Genomic DNA, 27,610 nt, shown 5'->3' on the forward strand with positions numbered 1-27,610 from the left:
GTAAAAGTTTCAAAGTACGTATGTGTGCGTTACTAGGTGCTTTCTTTTGTGTATTCATTTTTTTTCCTGTTTATTTACACGCATGCGCAATCGTATGCGCAGTCAGCAAAAAGTCAGTTTGCAACAGCGTAGGACATGAGGGGCTGGATCAGCCATGTTTCAATTTTTATTTTTCAAGAATTATTTGTTTGACGCCACTGTTCTTCCATCAAGTTTGCATGACAGGCGCATGTGCATGATCATGCGCATTAAAGTGTAAAAAAATAAATACACAGAAGAAAGCGCCTACTCACACTTAAAAACTTACGTGCTTTTTCAGCGCTTGCGCAAATGCGCGGTCATGATGCGTCAACAAAAAATTGACGAAAGAACGCACCAGGGGAAAGTTCCAAAACCATACATTTCTTGTAAGAGAAGGATAGAAGAAGAGATGGAAGATTGAGCCAGAAGAGATAGAGAGAAGGATAGAGCTAGAAGAATAAAACTGAACGGCGGTATTGGAACGTACCCCTAATTATGTCGAGAATAGCACTCCTGGGGTCCGTTCGTAATGGCAATTCGGCAGGGTTAGGGTTGGTAGGGATAAGTTAACACCGAACTATAACCCCGTCCGTTCGTAATGGCCGGAGTTAGTGTTTACTTAACCCTGGCATATAAACGAATTCGGATCATTTTATCGTGTACAATTTTATCATGTTTACAACTTTTTGATATTATTCAAACGAATTCTATTTTTCTAGCAATTGCTTAAGATTTTACAATAATAAATCTTGTTTATATTATTGAAAAAAATAAGACACCGATTCGGGTTTGTTTATATGCCAGGGTTAAGTGCGAACACTAACTCCATCCATTACGAACGGACGGGGTTATAGTTCGGTGTTAACTTATCCCTACTAACCCTAACCCTGCCGAATTGCCATTACAAACGGACCCCAGGAGTACGTTCCCGAACCTCCTTTCGGCTCCGGGTACGTTCCAAAATCTCCGTTCGGTTCGGTATATCAAGATGGCGGCGATTCTACCCAGCGAGTGAGATAGGTACGAAAGTCCGCAGTCAGCAAAAAGTCAGATAACAACAGCGTAGTACATGAGGGGTTGGATTAGTTATGTTTTTTTATTTTTTGAGAATTACTTAAAGTTCTTTCTTTTGTGGATTTTTTTTGCACCTAAGAACTCAGTGTTCGGAACAGTGTTTATTTATATTTTTCTTGGCCTTTGTGTACTAACCTAAAACATTGAAGTTGTTTGATTTGTTCACATACTTTTTTTTGGGTGATACGATTTTAATTTAAATAAATTGTTCATGTTTTTCAGTTTTAATTGCTTGACACAACAAAATGCTGAACTCTGAAATACATGAAATATATCACACAAATGTTAAGATAAATATAATACCAGTGGCTGCTGGCGCCAATGCACAGCCATTTTTTTTCAATAAATAATTTTGTGCATCTGCGCCTACGCATGCGCTGATGGAGATCACATCAGTGTTCTGAACACTGAGTTCATGAAAGAAAGCACTCGGGATCTTCTTCTGCAGCAGACCAATTCACAGGGCAAATTTTTTACAATTTAGGGCTTTTTCTCGCCATTGATAGCGCTTGTAAAATTTTTTTTATACCGATTTTTACATACAAAAGCTTCACAAGCGCCGCCAGGGGAGAAAAAAGCCCTAAATTGTAATGCCTTGCGAATTGAACTGCCGGCTGCAAGCGGTGTTTCCACGCTATAGAAATGCTTGCAAGTTCTATCATCACTAGATAATTACTAGAATTTTGTTGGAAATCAGTTATAAAAAGTCTTGCAAGACTATCATAGCCAATGTAACATGTTCCATTTTTCCGTGCAAGAATTTGCATGAGATTTCTATAGCGTGGAGACACCGCTTCACTCTAGCTGCAAATAAAGAACCTGCTTTACTCGTCTCTGGCAACGCATACATAAAGTATGTAAATAGTCTCTGCCGTACTGTGCCGTTACTTTTACTGCTAAGCGTTATTCCCATACTATGCCATAGAGTATACGTATGCTAGCCCCTAGGCCGTAATGCTCTACAACAAAGGAAGTCAGTTTTGTATTCTGATAATAAATTATGCGTTTTTTCAATAAAATAATATATAAAAACTGATGACAATTTTTAAGTTCGGTTGTAATTGAAAGAGGTGTTAGTGGCTGGTAATATATGACAATCGAAATATATGAAAAATCGAAAAATTAGAAATTTTTTTGTTTTTCAATGTAATGTTTGCTAGCCGTTCGACAATCAGTTATATGTATCAATAACAATCTAAAATTTAATGACAGCCAATAATGAAGCCACGTAAGTAAACCTTGACATTTAATCTCATTTTTGAATAAATTACATGACAAAAGTATTCAGATAAATAACTTCATACAATATCTCAAACAAATATAAAATTTCTTCATCAATAATAAAAATAATGTTAGCATCAATATTGTAGAAAATATAGTTTATACGGAAAAAAATCCTAATAAAAAGTAATAATCATATACGTTTATCATGCACGTATTTTATTTCCAATCTAGGCATCAGAAACAACAGTTTGGGTCCTCATTTTAGATCGATAGGGCCAAAACGAATTAGAAAACCAAAGAAAATATTTACACCAGCATCTGATAAAAAAAGAACACTCAATGAAGTAAATTTAAAAAAAGTTAGAGCTCTGAAAAAAAAGAAAAATAACAGCCGCTTGAAAATTGATTTTTCAGAAGATTTTTCAGATCAAGAAAATGTAAGTACTATTTTTATTTTTTTAAATTGAAAATCGAGAAATTTTATGTTTGTATTCAGAGATATATGTTATTCATAAACTCTTTTTTTTATTAAGGATCAAATTGAGAGTACCCGTACTGAAACAGTAAACGCATTAAAAAATCTTGTACTTAGTCAAAATGAGTCTGATGTGAGTTTTGTAGATAGAATAAATCATGATTCGGGAGAAAATTTAAACTCAAGTAATTTAGAAGATGAAAGTCAAGCTGGCCGTCATAATGACGAGCGTTTTTCTCGTGAATCAAACCAAGCATCTAGCTTGGATCAAGATACTTCAATCAATAAAAGACGTTCACAGTCCCATTATAGGTTACTTTATCAAAGTGATGATGGTGATTATGATTGCGATGTGGACTCACCAGGTGAGTCAAGTCGAAACAGTCAATTGGATCATGATGCTATAAGACAGTCGTTAGCTTCCCGTAAAGCATCTAGCTTGGATAGAGAAACTGAAAGAGGCTCACGGTCACCCAGTTTGATTCAACTAAATGATAATAACGATGGAGATGGTGACTTGGAGACATTGAGTAGACCAGACCAAGAACGTAGGATGATTAGAAACCACCAAATTCTTAAAAATCAACAAAATAATACATATGACTTAGAGACACCAGTCAGATCAAACCAAGAACGTACTATGAGTAGAAACCGTCCAGTGAATGATGTTGTAGAACAACCAAATACACCACGTAAATCAGAGAGTTTTGATGATGATTATTCAACGGTAGAGGTCGACAATGATCGATTCCAAATGTATGGTGCTGATTATGAGCATGCTCCGGTGAGTTATAAAGAATCAAAGTTATTTTAAAACTATTCAATGATATCATTATCACATCTTTGATACACTCTTTAAAATTTCTTTTTGTACTAAACCGGTATTTAGATGTTGTCATTGGGAAACGGTATTTTCTGCATGGAAGATTCATGCTCAGTGCAACACACCTAATTCTGTAGTTCGTTATCTAATGCATTTTTAATCCCGAACGAGTGCTGAACTGCACACTCACTGGTCGAAGAATAAACAATCAAGGAAAGGTTAGACAAAACCAGCCAATGCAAGCTATAAACGATACTGCTAAAGACATTATAATAAGTAAGAACATGATGTACATACAATAACAGAATCGAAAATTGTACGTGTTACCGGGCCGAAACGGAAATTTACGGCTAACATGAATAATACATTACCGTATGGTTAGAATACTATGTATAATAGCGGTAAAAAAAGACATGGGTGCTTAACTACTGAGTATAATACTAGCCCGTATAATACCAGTAAAAAAAGACCTAGGGACTTAACGACTGAGTATAATACATGTAATAATACTGTAAATAAACGTGCTAAATATGTTATATGAATAAATCTTGAATAAAAATAAAATGTTTTATGTTTTTATTGAATACACACCCTACCAAATTTTTTTCAGTTATCATCATAGCTTGGCAAATGACACATCCATTTAAAATTATTATTTCAGGTCCGTCAGGGGCTGGTAAAAGTGTTTGGACTAAACGTTTTTTAAAAGAATTATCGGGATTATGTGATACTGAATTTGACCGTATTATTCTATATTACGCTGAATGACAACCTGTGTATACTGAATATAAAAATGTTGAATTTCAAGAAGGCTTACCAGACATGAAAGATTTTAATGATATTAAAAAAAAAAAGTTAATCATAATGGATGATTTAATGCGTGAAAGTAGTAGTGGTTCATCGGTATTGGATATATTTACCAAGGGTTCACATCACCGCATTTTAAGTGTATTATTATTATCACAAAATTTATTTCATGGGGAAAAATTTTATAGGGAAATTTCTTTAAATACAAATTATATTGTTATTTTTAAAAATCCTCGTGAAAAAGCTCGAATTTCTCACCTTGCTAGACAAATATCGCCATTGAATACAAAATTTATTCAAGAAGCTTATTTAGATGCTACATCAGCGCCACATGGTTACTTATTAATTGATTTAAATCAGTCAACACCTGAAGACATTCGTATTAGGTTATGTATTTTTTCTAGTGACCCTGTAATTATGTGTATGTCCCAAAACAAGTACGTAATATAAATAATAGTGATCCATCTTTAAATTTACCAATTGTACATCTATAATGTCTGACAACACACCAAAGCGGGTTCCTTCAAGAATACCATTTGATCGGAAAAATTCAATATTATTAACATCACTAGTTCATGCTAATCCAAAACAACGTCGAGCAATACTTCAACACAGTGATTTTAAATTTATTCATTGTATTTGTGAAATCATTTTGAATTATTTGAAAAGGGTTTTACCAAAAAAAGATAAGGAAAAAAGGAAGCTAAAAAAAATATAAGAAAATTTTGAGACAATTAATTTCAAAAATAAGTTGGGCAGCTAAAAAGAAAATTATCATAAAGCATTGTATTGGCATTTTGGCCTTATTGATTACGCCTATAATAAATCTTTTATTCAAAAATTTGGCGTAAAAATATGGAGCATACACGTAAGATGGCCCTCGTACCTCACGATTCTATAAATAAACTCAAGTCGCTTGAAAATGAAAATCATGCATTAACAAGTATCCAAACACCTGGGGATCCAACATCACGTCTTGATGAAGAACTTACAAAAATTTTAAATTCTTCTCAAAATGATGCAGAAAAATGGAGTGAATATCGTAAGTTATTGAGGCGATTTTTATTTTTTAATAGTGAAGATGACAGACCACATACAAAATTAACATATAAAGATATCGATGATAGTACAGAGGATTCATCGTACCCTGTCGAGAATATAACTCACTTTTTTTCTTTACAAGATACAAGAAATGTAAATTCATGTGAAATTAATTTATTGATGACATACAAACAAGATAATATGTTAGATTGTGTAATGAACCTTTCGTGAATTCGTGATACTTTATAATATTCACAATAGGTTCAAATACCAAAATGTTAAAACTTGTTGCCGGCTCAGTTCTGAAAGGTGGTTCAGGGTTCTCCAATTAATACAATAATGCAAATCAATTAAAATTACAGTTTAAATTTATTAATGACAGTAGGTTAATCAGAATCTTCGTTACTCGTCCAGTACGTTAAATTAGACAGCTTTACAATTTCAATTATTCAATTATTTCAATTACCCAATTTATTAACCCAATTCAATTATCAAATTATAATATTTAATTATCCAATTACAACATTCAATTATACCAAATTTTACTTGACTTTACTCGTAGTTTCGTGGTTTCTTGATATCGTGAATCTCCGCGATGTACGCGTCCAAGATCCCGTGGTTTCGTGGTTTTGTGAGTCCCCGCGGTGTACGCGCCCTGGATCTCACTTCTGATCTAGTTAACTCTTTTTCCTTAATTACTCATACCCCGTTCCCAGTGGTAATCGTAATTAATTGTAGGCACTCCGTTGCCGGTACTGCCGCTAAGTAGTCCGTTGCCAGTACTACTTCTTACTCTAATTTGTAGTCCGTTGCCAGTACTACCACATTCTCTCTCATACACACACTTCAGAACAATATCGTGGGGGTAAGCGGGCTTACCACTGGGCATACCACGATTTGCCGCTCTGGGGGTCTCTGTACATGCCGCCGTTTCCAGTTGGCAAAGAGCTAAAACCAGAGCATTTAATTTGTACAAAAAATAGCCAACTTTTCCTTGCTACATGCTCCCGGTTAAGCAAAGCGTGTATACTGGACGGCTGTGAAGAAGCCAAACGGTGCGTAGCCCTCTGGCGTCAGTCACCCGAACTCATCATTTACAAATATATTATTATATTATTTTTTTTTACATTGTGACATCGTCACAATTGTGATATTCAATTTTATGAAAATCCGCAACCGCATTTTATTCAATTATACAATAAAAAATGGTTATATATAACATAATGCTATAGCATGGTTGAAAATACTGAGTTACGAGTTATTTGTGGTGATGACGTGAAAACCCGCAAACTAATTTATACAGGTATAATAACTGTCAATAGTGGATGTAGAGCTCGTATCGACTCTGTGACATTAGTCGGGGTTCCTAGCATATCCCAAAATAATGATAAAGTCCTCCACCTAAATATTGGTGGATATGAATTTTTAAATTTAGTTGAAGGTATAAATGAAAATAATAAAACAGTGATTGAAAAAATGATTGTCAACTCAAGTCCTCTAAGTCTTAAAGAAATTGTAAAGACACTAAATGCTGTGAGTAGTATACATAGGAGGATCCTGGGCCACCCCCCCCCCCTCGAGACCACCACTGTGATCTGCGGTCGATTTCGCGGAACCCAGGGGGTCCGCGAATTAATTTAATTAGATCAAATATCCCCGGGGTCCGCTAATTAATTTAATCAGACCAAATCTCCCGGTGGGGCGGGGGGGTCCTTGATGTAATTTATTAGATTAATTAATTAATTAATTAGGTCAATTAATTGAGTCAAGTCACCGTGGGGGTACTCTCATTAATTAATTAGAGCAATGTCTCTATGGGGGGGTCTCGATTTTTCATAAGACGCCATATTGGTTTTCCATAAGACGCCATATTGTTTTTTCATGAGACGCCATATTGCATATTTTTTTTTAATGCCATCTTTGTTTATTGAAAGACGTCATCTTGTGTCATTATTATTATTAATGGAAAAAAAAATATTTTCCTCAACTGGGATTTGAACTCGGACCTTTGGCATGTGAGTTTTGCACGCTATCTTCTGAAACAAACAAGGCATTATGCTATATCCTATCAGTAAAAGAATATTCCTTCGTATATATATTATAGAATTTCAACTTGTTTATATATTATTAATATTTATAAATTGTTCATAAACTACTGAAAAATGAAATATTTGAATTTTATAAAAATTAATAGTTATAAATTTAAAATATATAATTTCAAAATTTCCCGCGAAACAACGTCAGTAAAGCAGTCATCGATATTATTGATATTTCTTCTATCGATTATTCTTTTATCGATAATTGATTATTCTTTTATCGACAAAAAAACAATTAACTAGTTGCGCTAGTCGTCAGAAAAAAAGTGGGGATATCAGTATATAAGCAAGTGCATTTTCATAAAAGTCCTCGTCTTTTCATCGATCATTGTGGAAAATTATATCCTGTCAACTATATATATAACAAGTAAGTCATAAATTTTTTATATGTTAATAGATAAGTATTCTGAAAAATAACATCGATAAATTTTTGAATTCCCGCGGAATATGTAGGTAATACAGTCATGGTTTTTACCTTCTCCGCAAAGGGCGTTGCCGTCATGTTTCGTCGACGTACTTCATCTTGTATTTTCGTTCTATGTAATGTTGTATTGTAAATAACAATTTCCACGTTTTCTCAAACAATTTTCTTAAAGTTTGATTCTTCAAGACGTGCGGTTGTTTGATAATAGTTTTTACGGAAAATACAAAATGAGTTCAAGAATCAATAGAAAAAGGGTAAGTTATTTATTTTTATTATACAATTAATTTATTCTCTATTTTTTATTTATTTATTCATTGGTGTGGTTTTTTAACTATTTTTATTACTTTGCTGAACATGTTCGTAAGGATATTCTATCACTCACACGTGTTCTAATCTTTCTTTTTTTAATCTTTTTTTTTTTTTTTTTTTTTTTTCATATCAATTTTCATTGTTTTATTCTATTTTACTTATTTATTCTTTTTCACTCCATAAATTAGTAGTGTGGTTTTTAACTATTTTTATTATTTTGCTGAACATGTGCGTAAGGATATTTCATCACTCACACGTGTTCTAACCTTTCTTTTAATCTTTTTTTATTTTTTCATATTAATTTTCATTGTTTTATTCTATTTTACTCATTTTTTTTTTTCACTTCATAAATTAGTGGTGTGGTTTTTAACTATTTTTATTACTTTTCTGAAGATGTGCGTATGGAAATTCACACACACACACACACACACACACACACACACACACACACACACACACACACACGTTTTATTCTTTCATTTTAATTTTTATAGATTATTTATTTCATTGATTATATTATTCTAATTTCAGACAAGTTCCTTACATAAAGCAACCATGATAAGGAACTTCCGCAGAATAATCATGAATAGTTTATCAGATGAATTGATAAATAGTCTGATCGAGGAATCAGCGGTAGAGATACCACTCCATTCTCATCAAGGTGATTTTGATTTATTGATTTAATTTTTTTTTTTTCATTTTTTGATTACTTTTTGGTTTATTTTCATTCCTTTTTAATTTTTGTTATCAGTAAAAAAAGAGGAGCCTCTAAATGAACCGATGGATGAGCAGAAGGAGTTTTTCTATGAAGCCGGTTGTTCAAACCCTGCAGTTATCAATGAGAAAGAGGTAACCTGCAACAACCCAGAAGCCATCAACCCAAGGCTTCCTTTCAAGCAGATACCTCCACTATATGGTAAATATTTTTTTTTCTTTATCATATTTTTAGCTCATTTTTTATTTTTTTTAGTTATATTTTTAACTTATTTTAATTCTTTTTCTAATTTTGTTTACAGTAAAAAAAGAGGAGCCTCAGGATGAGCATGAGAAAGAGGTAACCTGCAACAACCCAGAAGCCATCAACCCAAGGCTTCCTTTCAAGCAGGCACCTCCACTATATGGTAAATATTTTTTTTTCTTTATCATATTTTTTAGCTCATTTTTATTTTTTTGGTTATATTTTTAACTTATTTTAATTCTTTTTCTAATTTTGTTCACAGTAAAAAAAGAGGAGCCTCAGGATGAATCTATGGATGAATCTATGGAAGAGCAAGAGTTCCACAATTTGCCAAACCCTATCTATCTTGATGTGGATAATAGTGATACTGTAACTTTAGATCCACAAGAGCAGACCTGGAGGTTAGAGGATGATAATCTCTACAATCGATATGAGATAACCAGACGGGGACGCATATGTCGTGACCCTATGTGGATGGGAGATTTTTTCTTTTATTGATAAATAAATAAAATAAATTTCAAATTTCTAAAATATGTTATTTTTTTTGAACCGTAAGGAGGTTATGCTTTTAAATGTTCTGGAATTTTGTACACAGTTAGATCATTTCTAAATACAACGGAATAATTATTTTCTTATATTGATCAGTTAAATATTTTTTTTTTAGATTAATTAATTAATGAAAATGATATTTAACATTAGCTCTTATGAAGATTTCAACCATTTTTTTTTTTTTTTTTTTTTTTTTTCGGATAGAAAAAGTCTGGAAAAATCACACATATACTAGAAACCCAGTTTTCTTAATTGCGCGAAAATTTTTCATATGTTGATTAGTTAATTAATGAGTAATTGATTATAAACTTCACAAAAAATTAGATGTGGTAACCTATGACATGTTCAAACACGCAGTCTGTATATTGTATACGGACGCAGGCGCTTTTCACTTTATTATTTTTATAGCATAGTCCGATCAGTTTCCTCTGTGACGTCAAAAGCGCTCTGCAACACCGACAATGAATTTGTGCATAACCTTCTAATCCTTAAAGACAACTCATATTTTTTTTTTTTTTGAATAATTTCTAGTCTTCTTTTATCGGTTAGAATCATTTTTACTTAGCGACATCTTTAGCTACATTCTTAGTTACATCTTTCCTTTAGTTTGAATTTTTTTTTTTTTTTCGTTTCTGTTACAGTGTTGCTAGTAGTTAATGAAAATGTGATGATGTGATGATGTCGCTAGTAGTAATTTAAAAAAGTTGGGGGGTAAGGCTATAAAAGTAAGTCCATCTTACTCATCTTTTTGACACATTTCATTGTGATCTTCTACTGAGACAATAAATATGCATACACGATATCAGGTAAGTTTTAACCCCAATTTAATAATCGATTATTATTATTTCTATCATCCTTGAATTTTTTTACATGTTTTTAATCAATTATCCTTAGATTTTCATCAGCTATCGTTCAACACTAATATTTTTTACACCAGGTCATTATTTCTTTAAAAAAGTAACATAACCTCTCAGATTATAGTAATCTGTCATTATATTTGCAGTCCTTGAATACTTTTTGATTTTTAACGAGTTTGTTTTTGACTAAAAAATCTCCAAATTACTATCAAATTGTAGTGTCTCTGCAAGATGAATACAATGAAAAATTTGAATTTATTCTGATGTTGATTTTTTAAGATATGTAATGTTAATTTTGGAATTTTTATTTTCCTCGCAACGAGGGGACATGCGAGATTTACGATCCTGCAACACTGATTGCTCTCTTCTTCTTGTTTGCTTTTTACTCACCGAGCGAGGTGATACACAACCATGTAACATACACAATCATGCATTGTAGTATATATAAAAAAAAAAAAAAAAACTACAGTGTCTCACGATTTCCATTTTTGCTTGTTGGAATAGTGTTAGTGTCTATCTATTTATACACACACACACTATGATATTTATAGCAAAAGTGTAACGAAAGAGGGGAGCTACAAAATAAACGTAGTGATAACATGTCTCAATGTGTCCCGAATTTGTCTCGAATTTGTCCCGAATGTCCCGAATTTGTCCCGAATGTTTCAACAAACAAGAGATTATAATGAACGAAATCAGATGCATGGAATCTTTCATACTGAAGAGCTAAAAAAAGTTTGATATTCCGACATTTATTTGATTGAAAAAGTTTTGAAAAGACGTGGGAATAAAATGTATGTAAAATATCTTGGATTTGACAATAGTCATAATCAATGGAAAAATAATCAATAATCAATAAACTAATAAATAAAAAAAGCAACGTGTATTTATTTTCTAACAATTATTTTTATTATTATATACATTTATACAACTTTTATTTACATCATTCATATTTTCTTTTATATATACTTTTACTCAAACACATTCGTTCAACAGGTATATAGCCACAAGGCAAAGTGTCAGTCTTACCAACAATTAGCTGCCGTTTATCATCTTCCCAACTCAGAGCTATTTTTTCAATTGTTCTTGTCGTTACTTCATGTTTATGAGATCTTAATATATTTTGTGACTTTTTTAAAATAACATTATCATCGTCATCTTCAATTCCGTAAATATTAATTTTCAACTTATTTTGTTTTTCAAAAACTTTGATTTTTTCCCATGTTATTGGAAAAGTTATTCCGCTACAATTCAATTTATCGAGATGTTTCATATAATGACTCACACGCTCACAATGATTTGGCACTTTGTATAAACATGCTAAAACTGACCAAATGAAACACAAATTATCAGAATTTTTGACGTTTACGACTGAGTGTGTTTTCAGTATCCATGATGACATTTCAACGAAAGATGAAATACCACCTTGCAATGATATGTAATCATTGACTTGGATTTCAAGATGAAGAATTTCAAGCAGTTTCCAACCAGATCCTTTCAATTCAGCTTCCTCAACATCTTCTATAAAATGTTCAAAATTTTCCTTGAATAATTGATTTAGATCTGATGATTGTAAAACCTCAAAACTACCTTCACTGAAATATTTCGTTTCAACTTCCACACTATTATCAGATGGTTTTTCAATTTCGTAGTTTAAAGCTAATACAGTATTGACTTTGAGTGCATTTTTATCTTGAAAAATGAGAGCTATCTGACTATTATTGTTATCAACAGCTAGACGTGTTTTTGAACCTAGTGCCTTGAAGTTAATTGATCCATTACATTTTTCTGATGATTCAACAGAGATGCTGCATCAAGCTGATCTTGATGGAGTAAGACGAGCAGTCCAAAAATCAAATGATGAGTTTGGTAATTCTATGCTTCCTGTTGACTCAATAGATTTTGGTTACAACTTTGATGAAGCTATTGAAAAGCATATAATTTCAACATCAAATGCAAAAGTTGTCAAAGAAAGAGCTGCTAATTTTCTTGTACGATTATGTAAGGAGCTTGAGGAAAGATTACCACAAAATGTTGGTGTTTTTGAGAAAATTAAATATTTTTCTCCTCAAGTGTGTATTTCAACTGTTCGTATTCCAATAAAAAATCTACCTTGGAATTTAGCAGCTAAAAATTGTACAAAAGAAAATATTGAGTCACAGCTACGTCTGCTCCAGAGTATGAGAATGCAAGAAATTTTACCAGAATATGACTCATCAAAGTATTGAGACATCTCTGATTTTTGGATTGCAGTTTGGCAACAGAACAATTATAATGGTGAAAGGACTTTCAAGGATTTAGCTGAATTTGCTTTAAGAGCATTGTCTTTACCAATTAGCAATGCAGGAGTAGAACGAGTCTTTAGTGTGATGGCAGCTGTTAAAACAAAGATTCGCAACCGTATGCAGATGTCGATGCTTGTTGCCCTTATCAGAATTCGAATGCATCTAAAAGTTCATAAAATTTGTTGCAAGAACTTCGCTCCAACAGATGATATGTTCCATCATTTTAATCAAACAATGTATGATAATTTATTAACCGATGATAGAGAAACTCATGATCATGCAAGTGATTTTGAGTTGTTAGAAGCATTTGAAATGTTCGATGAAGTTGTTCAATCGACATCTACCAAAGAAAATGAACATGAGCAATATTAAAAGTATAAACAAATATATACTATATACGTAATTTAATATGTTTACAGAAATTTTTTAGTATATAAATAACTTAATTTATATTTAATAATAAACAGAATATATGTCTATTTTCAGGTTAAAAATGAGTTAAAAAACATGAATAAAAATAAATAAATCTAAGAAAAATATCTGTATGTGAATTTATTATTATTCCTTGCTTTAAATTTTGGCGCTTTTATTGGCTCTCTGAGCAAGAAAAAATGGCGCTTTTTGGCTCCGTCGTCGCCGCACTGTGGCGCTTTGACTCATTCAGTACCTGGCAACTCTGTTCAACATGGCTCAGTACGACAGGGTTCTCGTTCTACCATATACATCTGCTCTTAATAAATCTAATACAAAATCATTCTGTGTTGGTCTTGAGTGGACAAGTGGCGAGTATTTCAAATCTGCAATACAAATTATAGCCAGTGATACTAAAAGAAGTATTTTTTTGGATAACGAGACGCAATGGATACCGTTGACGAAAATGTGTAGATCATTTTCATATTATTATGATGGTGACGATTCGAGACCGGACTTCAAACTCAATTACACTCAACCAGTACATCTTGGAGATTTGACTATAAGTTTTCCAGCCACAGACCATAAACGTTAACGAGGTATTCTTTTTGAACAAGGGAATGTCCGTTTATTATTTCTGAAAAAAACTTTGAGGACATTATCCTCTCTCGGAACATGGGTAGCAGCTTGTCAAAAAATATTGACTCATAATCCTGCAGATATTTACTCGGATGGCATTATAGAATATCTACGAAAAAACTTTGGAGGTGCACGTATTCATAAAGAAACTCTTCAGCATTATTTACAGATGACTGTTGGGGACTATCTATTTGAGGAAATACAGAAATCCACTGAAGACAACACAAAACTTGAACCGGGTTTTATGGATCCATGTTTGCCTTTATTGTATAATGATATTTTAGTCAAGAATTTTGATCAGTTATACGACTTTCTTTATCCTGCCACTGCACCAAACAGTTTAAATCCTGTGGAGTATCGTGGACGAACACCTTCTCATTATGTAGACCATATGGCCAGCGACACTAAATAAAAAATAATTTTAAATAAATGAATGATTTGTATTTAAAAAAAAATAAATAAAAATAATAATAATAATAATAATGAAAAAAATATGGTAACGTTTGTTGGGGCGTGTGGCCCGCATTACCCGTTGAAAATTAAAAATTTTCAATACTCCGGCTAGTGCCATGGGTGTCTTAATTCATCAGATATAATGAAATTATGGTTTTTTACAAAATTTTACGGTTTATTAATAATAACATTATTCAAAAGAAAATTTTCATGTTTATTGTCTTTTTTTCTCAAAAAATATTGGAGATAGCAAAAAAAAACCGATCATGCGGGCGATAGATTTTTTTGCGACGCAAAATAAGATCCCGTTACGAATTCTTGGTTACATGTCAAAAAAAACTAGAAAAAAACCACGACAAGAAAGATCATGACAGAAAAAATTTTTAAAAAAAATTACGTCATAATAAATTTTTTTTTTTCTAAATAATAAATTTAATATTTCATATAAATTATTTTTCTCATATGTGTAGCCGTTAGATTTTTTACTCAGCTAGTAGATTTTTTACTTAACCTTAATAATAGCCAAACAATCAATATCTACATCATTTTACTTAGCTAGATTTTGCACTTAACTATATTTTTATAAAGCTAGATTTTCAACTTAGCTGTGATTATAGCCAAACAATCAATATCTGCATTATTTTTCTTAGCCAGATTTTTTACTCAGCTGTAATTGTAGCCAAACAATTACTATCAATTTTATTCAACCATTCAAATCTTTGACTCAGTCACTAGATATTTTTTGTCTAAATTTTTTTTTTTTTACTTTTTGTTTGTGATTTTTTTATCGTGATTTTTTTCATCGTGATTTTTTTTGTCAAAATTTGTTTTGTCGTGATTTTTTTTGTCAATTTTTTTTTTGAAAATTTTTTTCGTCGTGAAATCTAATTCTCTATTTCAATTTTACGTTGAGTTATTCATTGCCTAATTTTTCTGAATTGTTGAAAAATTGATTAAAAATAATATAACTCTCAGGATACTGAAGATAGAAACATTGTATTAGGCTCAATTGAAAGTTCTTAAAAAGCTCTGTTGTAGGAAATGTGGGCTATTTTTTGGCCTTAAATGGTTTTTGAGAAAAAAAATCAAATATTTGATTTTTTTCATTTATTTTAAAGTTTTTTTTTTTTTCTTCAAAAACTATTAGAGATGTAGGGAAAAACCCACAATGCAGGCGATTAAGTTTTTTGAGACGCAAAATATGAGCCTAATACGAAGTCTTTATTTTAATTTTTGGTCAAGTTATTTAATATCTAATTTTTTTTAATTTGTTAAAATCCGTTATACCTTTCGGGATAATGAAGATGGATACATCATACTAGGCTTAAATGAAAGGCCTCACGAAGCTTCATTATAGGATATCTGGCTTCTTTTTCGGCCTTGAATAGTTTCTGAGAAAAAAAATTAAATATGTGATTATTTTTTTTTTTCTTCAAAAACTATTGGAGATGTAAGGAAAAACCCACAATGCAGGCGATAGAGTTTTTTGAGACGAAAATATGAGCCTATTACGAAGTCTTTATTCTTATTTTTGGTCAAGTTTTTCGATTTCTAATTTTTTCAAATTTGTTTAAAACCGTTATAACTTTCGGAATAATGAAGATAGAGACATCAAACTGAGCTTAAATGAAAGGCCTTATGAAGCTCTATTATGGCATATTTGGCTTTTTTTCGGCCTTGAATAGTTTCTGAGAAATAAAATTAAATATGTGATTATGTTTTTTTTTATTTCATAGTTTTTTTTTTCGTTCAAAAACTATTGAAGATGGATGAAAAAACCTATTATGCGGGCGATAGAGTTTTCGAAGACGCATCATTTAAGCCTAATACGATGATTTTCCTTCAATTAGTTCGTAAGTTATGAACGTGTTTTTTTTTCGTTATAAAATACAATACTCCGGCTGAGCCTATGGCTCCTAGGCTCCGTAATAAAAAAAAAAAAATAATAAATTCTTTGTATTTAAAAAAAATAAATAAATAAATAATAATAATGAATGATTGTATTTGAAATATAAATAAATAAATAAAAATAATAATAATTAATTCCTTGTATTTGAAAATAATTTGACTTGTATATTTTTTCCCCTACCTCTATAATAATAATCATAATAAGAATTTTGGATTTATCTGTGTTTTCGAAAACTACTTCAGTCTTTATTTGACCGTCATGGATATCGCTATTGTTGTTCTTGGTTTTGTAGAAAAAGGTTTTACTTTTTCACCAAAAGAAATTGCTGTGTTTGGTATAAATAAAAAAATAGCTGGTCATTGGCTTTTAACGTCACCTTGCGACTTTACAACACTCTCAGCGTATGGCCGTTATGAAAACCTGAAGCGTACCCGTAGACTAAAAATAAATTGGTTCGATGGTGAGTCTGAGGAAGCACAAGTCATCAAAGTTTTAGGGACCCTCGCATCAAAAAGCAGACTTATTTTGAGTTCTGGCAATGAATTCTGTGAATATCTCGAGAAAGTACTATGCGCGGCAATCAGAGATGTTGATAAAGAGAAATTTTGGCCGGAATTTATCAAACAATTACCACCGTCAACAACCTGTATTCACCATGGGTTACAGAAAGAAACAGGATGCGCCCTCCAAGTTGCGCGTCAAATAAAAAAGTGGATGAAGAATAGATATGAATTTGTTAAACAAAGAAATTATGAGGAGGCTGTTGCTATACAAGAACATTTACGTACACCTCGTGAGCCTGAAATAGATTATCCTGGAAGTATACACGGTGTGGATGAAACTGATGTTTGAAATAAAAATTGTAAAAAATAAAAATTTGAGAAAATAAAAATTTAATTTATATTTAAAAAAAAAAATTCTTAAAATTTATTTCCATAGGATAAGAATAATATTATATATTTTCACCGTTGCCCCGTGACGTCACCCATGCATTTTTACCCTATACGGACCCAGGCGCCTCTATTCCTATACAATTCTATGCAACCCAGCACAACGCACACGAGGAGGGATGGGGGGTAACCGCATTCCACAAAGTCGCCCAGAAGAGCCCCTTTCTACTGTCGTTGTTATGTAGTTGATATTGAAAGTTTTTTGTTCAGTAATTGTATAAAATTGTATATAATTATTATATACTGTACAATGTACATATAACAGTTACTTATTTGTTTTTTTTACATAACGAAAATTTCAAAAAAAAGAAAAAAGATCTGGTATAGAGTTGTGAGTCGGTTAATAACCGCGGTTATTAACCGGTTAATAACAGGCGGTTGAAAATTTTTTGGTTTTTAACCAAAAAAGGGAGGAGCCTGCGCACAAAAAGCTGCGCGTACTTTATACTGCGTACGTATTATTTATTAATTTTCAACAATAAAAATATTAATTTATTATAAGTAATATTAACATTAAATATTATTTATTTGATGTCAAAAAAATATGAATAATTAAATTATGTTAACAAAAATTCAATCGTAGTGTCAACTAAAAAATTTATGAATAACAAAACACAGTGAAAAAGGTAAACATCATAACAACTTTTATTTTTATTTTTATTAATATTTTTTTAAACATTTTTCTAAAAAATAAGTATTTCCAGTGATAAATTTCAAAAAATTATATAATAATTAATATTATAATTTGCAGTTGATGGGTATGTCATATTCAATCTAGAGAGACTTGATTATTGTAAAGAGGAAAAGTGAGGTTAAACCCAGAGTTAACAGCCTACGTTTTTGTTGTTGATATGTCATATATGTAAGTAAAAAAAGTAATTAAATTTAGTCCAAAGAGATTTAATAACAGTCCATATATTTTATAGATACCAATTTTAACAATGGGTCGTACTGAATCTGAGGTTTGGAAACATTTTAATGTTGTTGCAAATCCTGAATGCAAATACAAGACAGGAAATTTTAAATATTGTGGAAAAAAATATGTTTCAAATGCTGGTAGAATGATGAAGCATCTTGCTCAAGAATGTCAAAATTGTGATGATGAAATTTAAACAAATTTTATGGAAATAATTGTGCAAAAAAATAAACTTGATGTCAGACAATCATCTGAGCAAGTTGTAGCACTAATTACAAAGAACAAAAAAACTTAAAACAAAGGCTCAATTGACAGGTTTATTGGTACTAAAATGTCCAAAGAAAATCGTGATAAATTGAATGCTTCTTGTGCACGAGCAATATATGCCAGAGCTTCAATTACCATTATTGTATTTAAAAAAGGGTTACAAGTATTAAATTGTAATGTTCAAAGTACACCAAAAATTAATCATATAAAATTTAAAAACATATCTAGTTTTTAGTTGAGTTTGTCCTTTTTTTTTTTTCTTTTTTTTCTCATCAAAAAATTGCTTATTTTTTTGTTTTTTCCTTTTAATTTATTTTTTTTAAGGACAAATTGCAAGTGCAAAATATTGACAAACTAATGTCACAATGAAAATAGAAAGCTTTGTTAGTTTTCAACAAGTTCATGGTATAAAAAAATATAAGAAACGTTAACATATGGTATATTTCTAAATTTGTATTATTCTACTTGTTACAATATTATTAGTCTGAATTTTTCTTCCATTCATTGTTACTAATAAATATAATATATGGAATCTACAGGTCTTGCTAATATTATTATTCCCAATCATCATTGATTTTTATATTTATTGTTATTTTCAGTATGTATCATTAAAATTTTTTTTTTTAACCCAAATTTAATATAAATAACTCAAATATTATATTTTGTTTGTTTATAACAATTTATTTAGTTATAATAATTTATTGTTTTTATTATTAATAATTAATTATATTAAACATTGAAATAAGTCTCTGATTTTGGACCTATCATGAAGCTTTAAATTTTGCGCATGCGTGTCGATGTTCCGCCCCCGTTTGGTTTTAAACCGGTTATTAACCGTTAATAACAGTTATTAACCGTCAAAAAAATAAATAGCCGGCTAATTAACAGCTCTAATCTGGTAACGTTTGTTGGGGCATGTGGCTCGCGTTACCGTTAAAAATAAAAAATTTTCAATACACCGGATAGGGCCGTGTTAAATTTTACGGAGGCTAGGAGCCATAGGCTCAGCCGCAGTATTGGATTTATCAACGAAAAAAAAAAAAAATCTATAACTTTTGAACCACTGAACTTAGAAAATTCGTTCGTAGCTCAAAAGAAGCGCCTCGAAAAACTCTTCGAAAACCATCATAAACTTTTTCCCTGTGACCGAAAGTTTTAGAAAAAAAAATGGAAAAATCGATTTGAGCGATAGTTTTCGAACCAAAAAAAAAACCTTGAAATTAAAAAAAAAAAAAAAAAAGACATTTTTTTTTTTTCCTCAAAAAGTATGCATCATAGAGCAAACATTTTTTGAAAACAATGGCACTAGATAATTAATTAATAAATTCATAATTATACAGAATATAAATATTTTTTGAACATTTTTTGAAAACAATGGCACTTGATAATTAATTAATAAATTCATAATTAAATACAAAATATAAATATTTACTATAAATTTTGGTCAATTTATTAGTAAATTAATTAATTCAAATAAAAAATATTTTATTGTAAAATTTTGATATTTTTATTAAAATATATTTTATAAATAAATTTCAACAATTTAAAAAATAATATAAAATAAAATTAGTTTATTTAATAATAAAATTTAATAATTAAAAAATAAATAAAGTAAAATATTATATTAAATAAAATAAAATAAATAATTATAAATTAAAATTTTTTAAAATAATAAAGTATCCTAAACTAAGAATTATGTTGATAATACTATAATAATTTGTTCAATCATTAAATTATAACCTTTAAATTAATAAAGTGCCTGAACTAAAGGATTATTTTGATAGAATAAAATATGTTATTTTTAACCTTTATTTAAATAATTAATGGCCAATTTAATAAGTATAAAATTATTAATTAAATTAAATTTTAGTTTTATTATTAATTTATATTTTTACTTATATATAAACATTTTGATTTAAATAAATTTTACTTAATATATATAATTATAAATATAGGAAACTATTAAATAAAAAAAATTATATTTTAAATAAAAATTGTGCCAGCAATTGCGGTTATACAATTTTAAATAAATTAATATAATAAACAATTTTAATAAATTGTTAAAAATTAAAAATAAAATTAATATTTTGATAAAATATAAATTTAAAAAATTTTTAATTTTATAAAAAATGAAATTTATAAAATTTTAAAAAACTAGGATTAGATACCCTATTATTAAATCAAACTTAACAAATTTAAATATTAAATGATTATATCACTAAACTTAAAAAATTTGACGGTATTTTAACTTATTTAGAGGAATTTATTAATTAATTGATAATACACGATAAAAAAAACTTAAATTTATATATTTATATACTTCTGTATTTAAAATAATTTTAAAATTAAAATTAAAATTTTTTTTAAAAAATAATTCAAGTCAAAGTATAATTTATATTCAAGAATATAATGAATTACTATATTAATAAAATAAATTTATTAAATTAATTAATAAATAAAAAGAATTTAAAAGTAAATTTATATTTATATTATAAATTGATTTAAATTTTAAAATATGTACATATCGCCCGTCATTCTCATAAATTTGAGGCAAGTCGTAACAAAGTAATATTACTGGAAAGTAATATTAGATTAAAATTTTAGTTTATATAAAATTTAATATTTACATTATTAAGATATATTAATTTATAAATTTTTATTTAATTTAAAATATCTAATAATAATAAATTAAATTAAAAAAAATTATTAAAATTTAAAAAAGTTATTAAAATAAAATAAAATAATATTATTTAAAATAAAAATATTACAATCAAATAATTTAAAATTAAATTAAATATTTTTACCTTTTGTATCAGGGATAATTAAAATTTAATTAAATCATTAAATCTCGAAAAAAAAAAAATTAAGTATAAAAATTTTTATTATAAAAATAATATTTTTAATTTATACTTAGAAACAATATATTAAACGATTTTTTTGATATCTAGTTATTTAATAAATTAATTTAATTAAATTATAAATTAAAAATATTTTAAAATATTTTATTAATATTTTTACTTATAATAAAAATTTAGGGGATAAACTCTTAATTTTTAATTACAATTATATAATTATTAACTTAATAACATAAATATAATAATAATTAATGTTAATAAATATATAATAATTTAATTAAAAATATCTAATATTTATAATAATTTAAAAATTTATTAAATTTTGTTAATTAATATATAATTAATAAAATTAATGATTATATAAGTAAATAATAATTTTTTTAAATATAAATTTATAATAAAAATTTTATTAATGAATTAAGCAAATAATTATATTCACCTGTTTAACAAAAACATGTCTTATTGATAATAATTTTAAGTCTAATCTGCCCAATGAAAATTAAATGGCTGCAGTATCAATAACTGTACAAAGGTAGCATAATAATTAGTTTTTTAATTGAAAACTAGAATGAAAGATTAAATGAAATATAAACTTTATAAATAAAACAAAAATTTAAATTAAATTTTAAGTTAAAATTCTTAAATATAATTAAAAGACGAGAAGACCCTTTAGAATTTTATATTAAATATAATTAAATTTATAATATTTTAAATATAAATTATATTTAATATTTAATTGGGGTAATTTTATAATTTAATAAACTTTTAAATAATTATAACATTAATTAATGATTATATAATCCTAATTTTTAGTATTTTAAAATAAATTACCTTAGGGATAACAGCGTAATTTTTTTTGAAAGTTCACATTTATAAAAAAGATTGCGACCTCGATGTTGAATTAAGATTAAATTAAAAGCAAAAATTTAATATTTTAAGTCTGTTCGACTTTTAAAATCTTACATGATTTGAGTTAAGATCGGTGTAAACCAGATCGGATTCTATCTTTAAATAAACTTAACATAATTGTACGAAAGGAATTTATGATAAAAATAATTTTTATATTTATAAATATAAAATATAAATTATTTTGGCAGATTATGCAATAAAATTAGAATTTATAAAAGTAATATTTAATTACAAATAATACATTATACAAATTATAATTTATATATTAAATATTATAATTATATTTTTTTTAGTATTAATTAACATTTTAATTAGAGTTGCATTTTTAACTTTATTTGAACGAAAAATTTTAGCATATTTTCATTATCGAAAAGGACCAAATAAAGTAAGATTTATAGGATTAATACAACCTTTTAGAGATGCTTTAAAACTATTATCAAAAGAATTTTTTTATCCAATAAAATCAAATTTTTATTTTTATTTATTTGCTCCTATATTAATATTTATTTTAATTTTAAGATTATGAATTATTTATCCTTTTATAACAAATTCAATTAATATAAAATTTAATTTAATATTTTTTTTAAGATTATTAAGAATAGGAGTTTATGGATTAATAATATCTGGATGATCTTCTAATAATTCATTTTCTATAATTGGGTCTTTACGGTCAATTGCACAATCAATTTCTTATGAAGTAACTTTATCAATTTCTTTATTATTAATTTTAATAATAATTAATAATATTAATTTAAATTATTTATACAATTATCAAAAATATTTATATATTTTTATTTTATTTATACCTTTAATAATTATAATATTTATTAGTATACTAGCAGAAATTAATCGAACTCCTTTTGATTTATCAGAAGGAGAATCAGAGTTAGTTTCTGGATTTAATATTGAATATAGAAATAGTAAATTTATTCTTATCTTTTTAGCAGAATATACTAGAATTATTTTTATAATATTTATTTTTGTTATAATATTTTTTAATAATAATTTTATAAATATTTTAATATATTTAATTACTATTATATTAATTTTTTTAATTGTTTGAATTCGAATTACATTACCACGAACACGATATGATAATTTAATATATTTTTGTTGATATTATAAATTACCTTTAATTTTAGTAATATTTATAGTATATTTAATTATACTTAAATACCCATTAGAAATATTTTTTTTAATAAATTATAAATAAGATAATAGAATTTTAAGTTCTATATTATATTTTCAAAATATATGTTTATTCAAACTCATTATCTAAAATTTTATATTTAAATCTCATATATTAATGATTAATCTTCTTAAAAAATAATATAAAAAATATATAATAGTTAAAATTTTAGGGGGTGGGAGAGAAAAAAAAAATTTAAAAAGCCTAATACGAAGTCTCCATGTTGATAATAACTCCAAATATGGTGGTCCGAAAAAATGACCAAATGGCGCCATCAATAACTCGTAAAAAAATTGAGCTAGAGACTTCGTTGTAGGCTTGAAAATAGCGTTTTTGCAAAATCTATCGCCCGCAACATGAACTTTGTCTACTCTGAACAATAGTTTTTGTGGCAGAAAATAAAAACCTTAAAATTTGAAAAAAAAAAGATATATAAAAGATATATTATAAAAGATATATATACGACCAATGGCTGAAAAAAATATGTGACTGACCTGTTAATTTCTTTGGCTACATTAATTGCTTAGAAATTAACAGGTAAAACACAATTTCTTAGCCATTCGCCAGCAGTAATAACTTTCAATTGAGCCTAATACAATGTTTCTATCTTCAGTATCCTGAAAGTTATAGCATTTTTAATCAATTTTTTAACAATTTTGAAAAGTTAGGCAATAAATAACTCAACGTAGAATTGGATTAAAAACTTCGTAATCAGCTCTTATTTTGCGTCTCAAAAAACTCTATCGCCCGCATTGTGGGTTCTTTCTGCTATCTCCAATATTTTTTGAGAAAAAAAAAACAAACATAAAAATTTATTTTTGAATAATTTTATTATCAATAAACCATGAGCGTGAAAATAATAGAGTGGTGGGGAGTTTGGCAGTCAGCTTGGAGTTTATATTAGAAGAGGAAGACTATAGAGAAAAAAAAGATAAAAAACTCCCACCACTCTATTATTTTCACGCCCCTCTGTATTCCCCATACCGCTCAGCCCCCGCATTACTCTACAATTCAATTTAATTTTTAATAATTTTTTTAACCCTTTTAATGATTTGTTTTTTTTATTGGAATTTTTTTTTTTATATTTAAAATACATTAAGGCGACATGAAACCCGATTCTGCCTTACCACCTTGAAAATTTTCGAAACAACTTTTTTCAAAAACTACGTGTCAAATAATTCTGAAAATTTAGCTATAAGTGTATTTTAGTATTGTCTACTGCACTCAACTCTTTTTTTTTTTTAATTCAAAAATTTTTTTTCAAGTCGATAATTTTGAAAAAAATTTCGAAACAACTTTTTTCAAAAACTACGTGTCAAATAATTCTGAAAATTTAGCTATATAGGTGTATTTTAATATTATCTACTGCACCCAACTCTTTTTTTTTCAAAATTCGAAATTTTTTTTTCAAGTTGGTAATTTTTTGAAATTTTTGAAACAACTTTTTTCAAAAACTACGTGTCGAATAATTCTAAAAATTTAGCTATAAGTGTATTTTAGTATTGTCTACTGCACCCAACTCTTTTTTTTTCAAAATTCGAAATTTTTTTTTCAAGTTGGTAATTTTTTGAAATTTTTGAAACAACTTTTTTCAAAAACTACGTGTCAAATAATTCTGAAAATTTAGCTGTAAGTGTATTTTAATATTATCTACTGCACCCAACTCTTTTTTTTCAAAATTCGAAATTTTTTTTTCAAGTTGGTAATTTTTTGAAATTTTTGAAACAACTTTTTTCAAAAACTACGTGTCAAATAATTCTGAAAATTTAGCTATAAGTGTATTTTAGTATTGTCTACTGCACCCAACTCTTTTTTTTTCAAAATTCGAAATTTTTTTTTCAAGTTGGTAATTTTTTGAAATTTTTGAAACAACTTTTTTCAAAAACTACGTGTCAAATAATTCTAAAAATTTAGCTGTAGGTGTATTTTAATATTATCTACTGCACCCAACTCTTTTTTTTTCGAAATTCAAAAACTTTTTAATAATTATAATTATAAGATTGTCAACACAAGTCACCCTTTTTTACCGGCAAAGCCCATTTATTTTATATAAAAAAAATTAATATAGTATTTATTGTATGGGAAAGTATACAGGACAGACAGACTTTACAGGAAAACTTGTGTCAATTGTTCAGTTTTTTTTTAAATGACGTTTAAAAAAATTCTCGAATTATAAAAAAAAAGAGTTGAATAAAAATAAGAAATTACCACAATGAGTTTTATTTTTTCGCGCATGCGTGATTGAGTAATTGTGCTTTCTGTCTCTTTTTGACCTGTCAAGATGGCCGTCCAACTGACACAACCGACACAACGCTGCACCAAGCAGAGATACATGTTCATACTTCTCCAATATAATAAAACAATTAAAAGCAATATTTATTTGATATAAATTAAAAAACAAATTAATAATAAAAGCGTCATTGGAGTATATATTTAAAACATCAACCTGATGGAACAATCAAATCAATCTGAAGTGTCATTATTATTGTGTCATTGTATTTGGTGTCAAGATGTTGTTATTCAATTATCAGTACATCAACAACAGCATATATACAACATTAAAATATTAATAAATCAAATAAATTACATAAATAGATAAGTTAAATAATTGTATAAATGGATCAGTAATGTCATCAGTTAATACAAAAAATTAACAAAAAATACTTGATATGTTATAGGTTATGTTGTGGAAAAATATCAGTTGTCAGATTGTATTGATCAATTTGGAAAACATATTTATTATAACAATTTATAAGAAAAAATTCATTTATCCATTGGAACAAAAGGTATTGGATAGATTAGTTGGTGATTGGTTCAGTTGGACATAAATATTGAGTGTTAACATCATTATTTTAAATATATCATGGTTGTTTTGGTTCAATCAACAGTTGTGGATGATGAATTATCAATATTAAAAGCTAATGGTAATTTCAGTTATAATAATTGTACTTATAATATTGAGAATATAACTGAAAATTCATGTATACATCATATCAAACGATTAGAAACTAAGTTACATGAAAAAACATCAATTCATTCATTAGAAGTATAATGGGTTTGTAAAGAAAAATAATATAAAATAACGTCAGTCTATGGGTTGATAGATTGACATTATTATTTTTATAATTATTATTGATAAATAATAACTGTGGTAAACACAGAATTATGCATGTCGTAGTATTTGAGATTCGAAAAAGAATCATTCAATTAAATTATTGATAAATAATAACTGTGGTAAACACAGAATTAGACATGTTGTTATATTTGAGAATCGGAAAAGAATCAATGACTCAATATAATTATTATTGAGAAAAAATTACTGTGGAAAACACAGAATTTAGTATCTTGTAAATTTAAGATTCGAACAAGTGAAGAATCAATGGCTCAATATAATTATTGGTAATCAATAATAACTGTGGAAAACACAGAATTTAGTGTTTTGCAAATTTTGGATTCGAAAAAGAATCAATGATTCAATATATTAATATAATAATATTAATAATTATTTTAATTAATTAATAATATTAATTATTAGACACTTGTCGCATATAAACAAAATTCATATGCTTTATTATTATATTGTTGTTAATAATAACAGATAATAATTTTGATAATTCGTTGTAAACAGTAATGTTTGTTTACAATAAAAATAAAGAGAGAAATCTCTTTCATTAGATCTTAAGTTGTCTCTTAACCGATCGGTAAGACTCGTCTTCCTGATCGAAGTATAGGGCTCCAGTGATGCCACTGGGGACCTATAGATGGAGCGCACGGCACCCCGAGATAAGGCAGAATCGCGTTTCATGTCGCCTTAAAGAAAAATAACCTAGCTCACCAATCAGTTTAGACGTACGCTATAATTCATGTTTTTTTCAATTTTTAAAAATTAATATCTCAGCCGGATGATAACTCATTTGATTGAAATTTTAAAATTAACTTAATATAATAAAATTAAAAGTATTAAACAAAATCCAATCAATTTAAAGTCGTATAAATTATCGATGTTTTACCTGGCTTACCTGTGGACGGCAGACAATAAAAATGATTGGAAATAGGTGCAACGTGTTCTGGGTCTTAAGGACTACCATTTAACAGGTATTTTGTTCAATTCAGTTTCACACGCTGTTTTTGCCTCTGTCTTACCGTCTATAATAATTTTTTAAAAATCT

The 27,610-nt window shown here is 28.1% G+C and overlaps 1 protein-coding gene across 1 annotated transcript; it reads left to right on the forward strand.

Annotated features, from left to right (window-relative positions):
- Positions 1-1,782: 1,782 nt before the first annotated feature.
- Positions 1,783-4,136, forward strand: LOC122857663. Its single transcript, XM_044159940.1, has 4 exons — positions 1,783-2,323; positions 2,551-2,756; positions 2,853-3,578; positions 3,684-4,136. Exons 1-4 carry the CDS (start codon positions 2,314-2,316, stop codon positions 3,744-3,746), a joined length of 1,005 nt encoding a protein of 334 aa, XP_044015875.1. The 5' UTR covers positions 1,783-2,313; the 3' UTR covers positions 3,747-4,136.
- The last annotated feature ends 23,474 nt before the right edge of the window (positions 4,137-27,610 follow it).

This window comes from Aphidius gifuensis, linkage group LG5, assembly GCF_014905175.1.
Source record: "Aphidius gifuensis isolate YNYX2018 linkage group LG5, ASM1490517v1, whole genome shotgun sequence".
NCBI classification, from domain to species: Eukaryota; Metazoa; Arthropoda; class Insecta; order Hymenoptera; family Braconidae; genus Aphidius; species Aphidius gifuensis.